At 38.8% G+C, this 10577-nt stretch overlaps 3 protein-coding genes across 3 annotated transcripts; all 3 read left to right on the top strand.

The window, feature by feature from the left end:
- The first annotated feature begins 664 nt into the window (after window positions 1–664).
- Window positions 665–1354, top strand: LOC18010712 (putative F-box protein At1g47790). The gene is given in 1 exon segment (XM_024150513.1): window positions 665–1354. A coding segment is annotated over 1 exon segment (690 nt).
- LOC112082872 lies at window positions 1343–3882 on the top strand. The gene is made up of 2 exons (XM_024150512.1): window positions 1343–3089; window positions 3470–3882. The coding sequence occupies exons 1-2, from the start codon at window positions 2411–2413 to the stop codon at window positions 3496–3498; spliced, it is 708 nt and encodes a 235-aa protein (XP_024006280.1). The 5' UTR covers window positions 1343–2410; the 3' UTR covers window positions 3499–3882.
- On the top strand, window positions 1811–2296 carry LOC112083018. Its single transcript, XM_024150739.1, has one exon. The coding sequence runs from the start codon at window positions 1811–1813 to the stop codon at window positions 2294–2296; it is 486 nt and encodes a 161-aa protein (XP_024006507.1).
- Window positions 3883–10577: the final 6695 nt, after the last annotated feature.

A 10577-nucleotide genomic window follows, 5' to 3' on the forward strand; every position in this document is an offset into this window, starting at 1 on the left:
AAAGTGACTGAAAATTGCGGACATCAACATGTCCACTCTCTCTCTTCCAGTTTTGCATAATATCTTGCATCCTCTAGATTTTTTAGATAATCTAAAACACTCCACCATTTAAACATCTCTTATACCAAACACCGTCTACCCTGAATGATATCTTTGATGAGAATTCATTATTGCATTTAATAAATGTAGAGAACTAGTTGAATAGAATCACAATTTAAATTGTTTAAATTTTGCATGACGGAAAAAATGAAGTAGTATTTTTTATATTTTAGTGAAAATTTGCTAGAATAAGTTATGAGTTGGTGATTGAAAAGTGGACCACCTCATTAACGGTCTCCTCATCTGCCACGTATTCCTCTCGGCGGACTCATATATCCTCACCAGCCTCTCCTCTATTTCCTTCAATAATTTTCATAGTATTAAACCTAATGAATTATTTTTTTTTTCAAAAGCAAAACTAAAAAATAATTAAACCGGCTGACGAAGCCCTTTTTAAAAAAAAAAGAATTATGTAGATTAGAAGAAATACATTCTTAGGAAGATTTAAAACAAAAAAACTAATTAACAATAAGTAAAAAACAAAATTATTTGATAAACATAAAATTAATGGTTAAGAAAAAGCCGATAGGGAAGCAGCCTGAACAAACTAGGGTTTTGACCAAAGATGGAGCAACAAGAAAAGAAGAAGAGAAAAAACTACCGAAGAAGAAGACAATCCAAATCAGTCTCGTCTTTCCATATCGATCTAACGTCAGAGATACTCTTACGTCTGCCTGAGAAATCAGTTGCTAAGTTTCGTTGCGTGTCAAAGCTTTGATCATCAATCACCACCGAACCATATTTCATCAACTTGTTCGAAACTCGGTCCCCAAAGATGAGTCTTCTACTCTGCTGCAGAAAAGAAGACGGGTTCTTTGTCTCCTCGATTCCACAATATAATCGTATTTCGAACAGGTCTTCTTACTCTTCTTCTCATCCTATTGATCGTCATCATGTGAAATTCCCAGGAAAATACAGTCGCTTACGTCCTACGGCATCTGTCCAGGGCTTGATCTGTTTTCAAGAATCAGAGACGCTCCTAATTTGGAACCCTAGCAAGAGACAGTTTTTAACCTTACCCAAACCTAGAAAGAGCTGGGATGATTTAACAGTCTTATTAGGATACGATCCCATTAATGATAAACACAAAGTAGTGTGCCTTTCCGATGATAAAGATTGTGATGTGTGCCGAGTTTTAACTCTGGGATCCGCTCAAGAATCATGGAGAACGGTCAGAACTAACTATAATCATCATTTTTATGATTCAGGGCGATGCATCAAGGGGGTTATATATTATACTCTTAAGGCTGCCTGAGAAATCAGTTTATTAGGATATAGAGACCGGTTAACTAATGGTTTAGTTAAATTAGATTACTGGTTAAAGTTTCCTTTAGCTTGAACCAATGTATATATAGGAACCCTGTACAGCATTTTACAGAATTAAGGAAGATGATTCTGTTTCAACGTCTTTCTCTTAATATGGTATCAGAGCAGTGACGATTTTCCGCCATTGTTTCCCCTTCGAGCTTTTCTGGTGATTTCTTCACATCTTTGAGCTTCGATTATCGGCTATGAGTGCTTCAATTTCTCAGCTGATTCTCGATTTAGTCTCTTGATTCTTGATCACTATTATTGAGCTCCTTTCATATCTTTCTTTTCTTCTTTTATTCCCGATCTTCATCCCTTATTTGACCTAAATCTTTGCCGTCTCTTCCTTTGATACATATCTCGGCTTGATTTTTCTTCGTCGATTTCAATTTCATCATCTGAAATGGGATCGATTAATGCTGATAGCTCTACGAATACTCGTTCTCAACAACAACCTCTCGATCAATATGAGAATCCTTACTTCCTCCACGCATCTGATCATGCCGGTTTGGTACTTGTCTCCGATCGTCTCAGCTCAGGATCTGAATTTCATTCTTGGCGCAGATCTGTTAGAATGGCACTCAACGTTCGCAACAAACTCGGATTTATCGACGGTACGATTCCTAAACCTCCGGATGATCATCGTGATGCTGGATCTTGGTCTAGGTGTAATGATATGGTAGCTACATGGTTGATGAATTATGTGTCAAAGAAAATACGCCAGAGTTTGTTGTTTATGTCTACTGCTGAATCAATTTGGAACAATTTGTTGTGCCGATTTAAACAAAATAATGCTCCGCGTGTTTATGAGATAGAACAGCGTTTGAGCTCGATTCAACAGGGATCTATGGATGTTAGCACATATTACACAGAACTTGTTACTCTATGAGAAGGATATAGGAATTATGTGGAGTTGCCCTTATGCACTTGTGGAAAATGTGAATGCAATGCTACATCTTTGTGGGAAAAGCTCCAGCAGAGGAGTCGTGTTACCAAATTCCTCATGGGATTGAACGAAGGCTATGAACCTACTCGAAGGCATATTTTGGTTTTGAAGCCTATACCTTCTATTGAGGATGTGTTCAACATGATTACACAAGATGAACGCCAGAAGAATATTAAGCCATCTCCGAGAGTGGATAATGTTGCGTTTCAAGCTAGTGGACCTGCTCCAGGAACGCTTTACAATGAAGGCTACAACCCTGGTTATTACACTGGTCCTGATGAGAATGCAGCTTATGCCACTACTTACAACAATCAGCGACCTCAACAGAAGCCGATGTGTACTCATTGTGGTCGTCTTGGACATACTATTCAAAAGTGTTATAAGTTGAATGGCTATCCTCCTGGTCACAAATTTGCTCAAAAGCAACCACAAGGATCTTCTGAAGGAATGTTTCAACCTCGGGGTCAGATGCAACAAGGACCTCGACCACCGTTTAATCCACAATACTCTCAAGCTACTTCATTTCCAAAGCCTAATATTGTGGTTAATGCTGTATCCACATCACAAGCTCCACCGACTATGACTACTAAGAGTGTCGATCTTAGTCATTTCAGTCAGGTTCAGGTTCAGTCCTTGATTGCTCAGCTCAATGCTCACGTGCATCTTTCAGAGCAACCGTCTTCTTCTTTTGCGATGATCACAGCAAATGGTCATATGGCTCCTACATCTACATCGGGTAATGTCTCGATTGATTTCCCTTCCACAAATCTTCGCTTTGAAAATCATTCTCTCACCTTTCAACACCATTGTCTCACCTCTTTATATTCAGTCCTCCCTAATGGTTCTTGGATTATTGATACTGGGGCAACTAGTCATGTCTGTTCTGATCTAGCTATGTTTAGTGAAACTTTTCCTGTAACAGGTGTTACAGTCTCATTCCCTGATGGCACTAGAGTACCTATTACTAATACAGGCACAGTGCATATAACCAAACATCTCGTTTTGCATAATGTTTTACATGTCTCTGCATTTAAGTTCAACCTCATTAGTGTTAGTTCCTTGTTACAACATCGACAACGTTCTGCTCATATTTATCATGAATCTTGTTTTCTTCAGGACCATATTCTGGGCTTGACGATTGGTAAAGGATCACTTATTCACAATCTTTACATTTTGGAAACTGGAGTTCTTACTTCTTCATCATTTTGTGGATCCTTGGTGGATGGACATCTCTGGCATCAACGCCTAGGACATCCTTCTTCTGCCAAGTTACAACACATTCCTGGTATCTTGCCTATGTCCAAGTCGAGTCAGTCTCATTGTGAAGTCTGTCCTTTAGCTAAACAGAAAGCCTTACCTTATGTATCTAGTAATAGCTTCTCTTCTGCACCATTTGAGCTTGTTCACTTAGATACTTGGGGTCCATTTGCAATCAAGTCTGTAGAGGGATACAAATATTTTTTCACCATTGTAGATAATTGTACTCGTGTTACATGGTTATACATGTTGAGAAATAAAAGTGATGTTGCAACTGTTTTTCCTGCCTTTCTTAAGCATGTTCTAACTCAATTCAATTCTGTTGTTAAAGCTATTCGCAGTGACAATGCACCTGAATTAGCATTTACCAAATTGGTTCAAGAACATGGAATGATTCATCAGTTCTCTTGTGCATATACCCCACAACAAAAATCAGTAGTTGAAAGAAAACATCAACATCTGTTAAATGTTGCTCGGGCTTTGATGTTTCAGTCGAATGTACCTTTGATTTACTGGTCAGATTGTGTTCTTACTGCTGTGTTCTTAATCAGTAGGACACCATCTTTGTTATTGCAGAAATTATCTCCTTATGAAGTCCTGTTTAAAAAGGCTCCTGCCTATTCTTTCTTGAGGACGTTTGGATGTCTATGTTATGTGTCCACTTACCCTAAAGATAGGACCAAGTTTACACCTAGAGCTATTCCATGTGTTTTTCTGGGTTAGTCATCTGGTTATAAAGGGTATAAGGTTTTGGATCTTGATAGTAATCAGACTTTTGTGTCTAGAAATGTTGTCTTCCATGAAACAACCTTTCCATTTAAAACTAGTTCTCCAAGTTTGCCTGTCGATAGTTTGTTTTCTAAAACTATATTACTTGTTTCTATTCCCGTAGCATTAGATACATCATTGCCTGTTTCACACACTTCTTCATCACCATCTCATACCATTGTTGCATCTCCATCTATCATTTCTGATGCATCCACATCATCTGCATCACACTCTAGTGTCCCACCTTTAACACAGGAGACTGTAACACCTGGTACAGAGGAGGTGGCACTACTTGTAGCTCGGCCAAAACGACAATGTAAGGCCCCCAGCTATTTGTCCAATTATCATTGTGCCCTTACTCAAATTTCTACTCCTATTACTTCACATATCCCTTTTTCTATCTCTTATGTTCTTGACTATTCCAAATTACATCCCTCATACCAGTCCTACACTCTTTCCATTACGGTTGAGACAGAGCCTAAATCTTTTAAGGAGGCCATTGCAAATCCTTTTTGGAATAATGCTATGAATGTAGAGACCGTTGCTCTTGAGGATTTTGGAACATGGAGTGTTGTGACATTGCCTGAAGGAAAGCATGTCATCGGATGCAAATGGGTGTTTACTATTAAGTATAACCCCGATGGTTCTATTGAGAGATATAAGGCAAGGTTAGTTGCCAAGGGTTATACACAGCAAGAAGGAATGGAATATATTGAAACCTTTTCTCCGGTTGCTAAGCTTGCTAGTGTTAAACTCGTGCTTGGTTTAGCTTCTTGTTTTGGCTGGACTCTTACACAGATGGATGTTACAAACGCCTTCTTGCATGGCGACTTGGATGAGGAGATATACATGAGTTTACCACAAGGCTATACTCCTTCATCAGGTGATCTCCCTCCTAATCCAGTGTGTAAACTACACAAATCTTTATATGGTCTAAAGCAGGCTTCACGCCAATGGTACCACTGCTTCTCTGATGTTGTTCTCAAAGCTGGTTTCACTCAATCACCTGGTGACAATACCTTGTTTGTTAAAGCAACTGGTACGACCTGCATTGCCCTCTTAGTCTATGTTGACGACATCTTTATTGTCTCGAATAGTGATATTGAACTTCAAGCACTTAAAGATGCTCTCCACTCTGCATTCAAGATCAAAGACATGGGAGTTCCAAAATTTTTCTTGGGTTTGGAGATTGCCCGTAATGCTTAAGGGATTTCTATTTGTCAAATGAAATACTGCTTGGATATATTGGCTGCAACGGGAATGTTAGCTTGGAATCCCTGTTCGGTACATATGGATCCTACCGTGAAACTGAGCAAAGACACAGGAACGCCTCTCACCAATGTTACCTCATATCGAGAACTGATTGGAAGGCTTCTCTATCTGACGATTACTCGACCTGATATTACATATGCAGTAAACAACTTGAGTCAGTTTTTCTCCTGTCCAACGGATATTCACCTTCAAGCTGCTCATCGTGTCCTTCGCTATCTCCAATCCAATCCTGGACAAAGTCTGTTCTATGCTGCTAACTCAGAGATTTGCTTGAATGCTTTTACAGACGCAGATTGGGCAACTTGTCCAGACTCTAGACGGTCTATATCAGGTTTTTGCATCTATCTGGGAAAGTCTTTGATTAACTGGAAATTAAAGAAACAACAGACCGTAAGCCGAAGCAGTACTGAAGCTGAATATCGAAGCATGGCCTTGGCTACTTGTGAACTACTTTGGTTGAATCAGCTTCTCACTGACTTAAAGGTCACGGTACATACTCCTGCAAAGCTCTTTTCTGATAATAAATATGCAATGCATATTGCCTCTAACCCTGTCTTCCATGAGAGGACAAAACGCATAGACATTGATTGCCATACAGTGAGAGACCAAGTCAAAAATGGGTTCATGAAGTTGTTCCATGTTTCTAGTTCGAATCAGCATGCTGATATATTGACTAAGGCACTCCAACCAGGTCCGTTTCACAATCTTCTTCGACGGATGTCCATATCAAGCCTCTTCCATCCAGATACAAATCCTGTTTTGGAACCAGATGATCCAGACTCTGCTCCTATCCCGGTTTTGATTTCAGAGGCTTGAGGGGGGTGTATTAGGATATAGAGACCGGTTAACTAATGGTTTAGTTAAATTAGATTACTGGTTAAAGATTCCTTTAGCTTGAACCAATGTATATATATGAACCCTGTACAGCATTTTACAGAATTAAGGAAGATGATTCTGTTTCAACGTCTTTCTCTTAATACAGTTGCAAGGTTTCGTTGCGTGTCGAAGCTTTGGTCCTCAATCACCACCGATCCATATTTCATCAAGTCGTTCAAAACTCGGTCCCCACGTCCGAGTCTTCTAATCTGCCTCAGAAAAAAAGACGAGTTTATTGTCTCCTCGATTTCGCAACATACACATACTCTTCATCAGAACTCAAACAAGTCTTTCTCTTCTTCCCAGCCTATTGATTGATCTCATATGAAATTCCCAAGAGGATATACTCGCTTCCCTTTTACGGAATCTGTCCAGGGCTTGATCTGTTTTCAAGAATTAGAGACGCTCGAAATTTGGAACCCTAGCAAGAGACAGTTTTTAACCTTACCCAAATCTAGAAAGAGCTGGGATGATTTAACAGTTTTATTAGGATACGATCCAGTCCAAGGTAAACACAAAGTAGTGGCATGTCTTTCAGTAGATCTTGCGATGTGTTTCAAGTGTTAACATTGGGATCAGCTCAAGAATCATGGAGAAGTGTCAAAACTATCCATAAGCATCGTTCTTTCATCCATACTTAAGGGCGATGCATCAAGGGGGTTATATATTATATAGCCTGTGTTTATCACACTCGTGTTTGGGTCATAATGAGTTTTAATGTCAGATCTGAAACATTTGATATGATACAACTACCATCGGGTATTCATAAGGATATGCTGATAACTAATGAGGGGAGGTTAGCTTGTACTGGGAAAAATAGAGAATTGTGGATTTTGGAGGATGCAGAGAAACACAAGTGGTCGATTCAAGGCTCTCTTTCACCTTTTGATCAATTTAATGAGTTTGAGAGAAAATTTCAGACTAAAAGGTTTCACTCATGCTGGTGAGTTTATTTTTCTACCAATCAGATTTCATAAATCGTTTTATATTTTGTTTTTTGATCTGGTGCGAAACAGTTGTAGAAGATTAGAGTTTAAAGCATTCGCAGACGACGAATCTTGGCTCAACGGAGATATGCATGAGCTACATGCTTTCCCGAATCACATTGAGAGTCAAATGTCTTTGAACACATTTGTTAGTTTTCTTTTTTGATGCAACTTTATAAGTTCTTTTTTTCTTATACGTTCCTTACTAGTTCCATCCTTTTTCATCACCAGTTCTTCGTAATTTTAAAAGTAAAACAAAAAATATAAAACATGAATTAGAGCAAGAGTACATATCACCAAACAAAGTAGATGGGAGAGAGGAGTAGGGTTGGTTAGAGCAAGAGTACATATCACCATACGAGGATGTGTCTCACTTGGATGTCTAAGGAAATGGAGAAGAAAAAAAAACAGTTGGTGTTGTGCACTCATTGTTGTCATATCAAAATCTCTTTGAATCATATCACGCTGCACATCATTGATATATAATCTGTTTGAATCACATCAGAAAAAAGGGTGATATAGTGCATATTGCACATCAACCATTGTATATTGTCCAATAGATTCAACTTTACGCTAAACTAAAGATTATTAAATCCTAAACTAAACTGCTTCTTCTTAACATCTAGACAAGCTAGTAACAGATTACGACCCATCATTTTACATTAAAGAGAACATAGCTAGATCAGCTCAGTTATTAATTAGGGAGCGTGGATCAAATGAGCAAAAATCTAGCAAATTGTGATTTTAGTATTGAATAAGAAGCAACCTCGAGCTGATTGTTGGAGAGGTTCAGAACAAGCAACCCTTGAACCCACCCAACTGTTAGGGAGCAGTCTCACCTTCCTCCCAAGAAACATCCACTAGATTAGCCAACGCATGGTGCAGTATACTATTGTAGATAACTTGGAGAGCAAGACAACAAGTTGATCCCACAATCACCTCATTGATCTTTACCGTTGTAACCAGGGCCGGCCCTGGGCCAAAGCTGGTAAAGCCCTTACTTAGAGCGCCAAAAAAAAAATATACGATAAGGGCAGCAAATTTTTAGAAACATGTGTAATGCAGTGGCTGAGTATTATAACTATGAGTATTTGGTATCAGAGTTCGAAGCCCGAATCTGCTATTATGTGACATTTTTTACATCTTTTTATATATGGGCTTAAATAATTTTTTTTGCTTTAAGCAGCCAAAGTTATTGGGCCAGCCCTGGTTGTAACGCTCTCCTCATCCACGGCGTATTTTCTCGGTGGACTCGTAAATTCTCACCAGCCTCTCTTCTGTGTCCTTAACACTACAAGAAAACAGAGATTTAGCGATTGCACATCACGACTAAAACAGCAGTCGAAAAATGTACCGACTGATTCGGGACTGAACTGCAACTACGATACTACTAAATGCGTAATATCGTTTAACAATCGCTTATTTGTGACCAATAAATACAGTCATTAATTTGTCGTTATTTAACGACTACTTTGCGACTGTTTTTGCTGGTCGGAGAAAACAAAAACATGTGTCCTATGTATTCAGATTGGTTTACTTTTTTTGCGACTAATAAAGTGTCGTTGCATTTTAGTCACATGTTAGTCGCTATGTAGTCGTATATATATATATATATATATATATATCTATATTCAGAGCTTGCAACTTTTTCCGTTCATTCACATACATTATCAATTGAATATAAGATATTTTTGAAAGTGTTTTTTAGTTAAGAAACTAATATATGTGCATTTTTTAAAAATATGAAATATGTTATGTGCATTCACATAGATATGTGCATTTTTTTAAAAATAACAAATTTACATTTTAAGTAAGTTACATAAAATCATTTAAAATAACTAAGTTACATACTAATTTATTTACATAAAATTTTTAAAAATAGTAAGTTACATAAAGTTTATCCAAATAATTTCTAAATAAATAAGTTATGATGTATGAGAAAAGTATACTTATGCTGTTTGTTTAAAAAAAAATTAAGTTACTTATGTTGTGACTGAATTGCGACAGAATACCTTCTACTAAATTAAGCCGCCAATTAATTCCATCATAAACCCAAAATCAGGCCCAATTATTTTCACAAGCCCGCTTAACAAACACAGAAATTTTGCTAAATGTTGATCGATCCCTAATTCCCAAATTTTAGAAACCCTAACTACGCCAAATCCTCTCTTCGATTCTGCATTGAATCGTGGATTCTTGCTTCAATTTTCGATCCCAGCTGTTTCTAACCTCCCTTTCGATCCCAAATCCAAAATTCTCTCTTCGATTCTCACCCAAATCCTAACCCAAACCTCTGTTCAAACCTCTATTTCGAACCCAAATCGTAAGCCGAGTTTCTGTAATCTCCGATGGCAGGCAGTGGAAGGAAGAAGGAAGAAAGGACGAGAGGGAGCTTTGACATCAAAGAAGAGGGCAGCCAACGGTTCAGCTTATGAGGTCAGAATTCCATTGACATCACTACCGAGTAGGTATGATTTCATTCCGGCATCATCTCCACCACCGATTGTCCCCAATTTCTCACCGCCGTTGGACGTACGTGATTATCCACCTCCGATGGAGCTTTTCCAGAATTCGCAACAAGGAAACTTTGAGTCTCAACCACCACCTCAACAACGAAGGTCAGAGCAGTCTCAACTTCGTTTCTCTGCTTCCCTCACCAGCGTTTCTCAGACCAATCTCCTCGTCACTCTGCATCACCTCAACCACACTCTCAACCAGGGGCTTCTCCACGATCTCAGCAAGGAGCCTCTCCACACTCTCAGCGAGGAGCCTCTCCACACTCTCAGCGAGGATTCTCGCCACTCTCTCAAGAAGCTCGCAGTGAGGGCAAAGAAGCTCCATCGGAGGATGATTCAGAAGGTGAAGACGGTATTCCCAATCTCGCAGAAGACCAGCTGCGAATTCTTAATGCTTTGCTCACAAAGCCTGGGAGGGAAGCTTACACCACAGTACTCTCCCCCATAGAGAATCCGGGTACAACATGGTAAGAACTTAATTCTTAATTCCTAATGGTACATGTTTGTGTCTTAATGCTTAATGTTTGTGTCTTAATGCTTTGTTTGTCT

This window comes from Eutrema salsugineum, unplaced genomic scaffold, assembly GCF_000478725.1.
Source record: "Eutrema salsugineum unplaced genomic scaffold, Eutsalg1_0 scaffold_7, whole genome shotgun sequence".
NCBI lineage: Eukaryota > Viridiplantae > Streptophyta > Magnoliopsida > Brassicales > Brassicaceae > Eutrema > Eutrema salsugineum.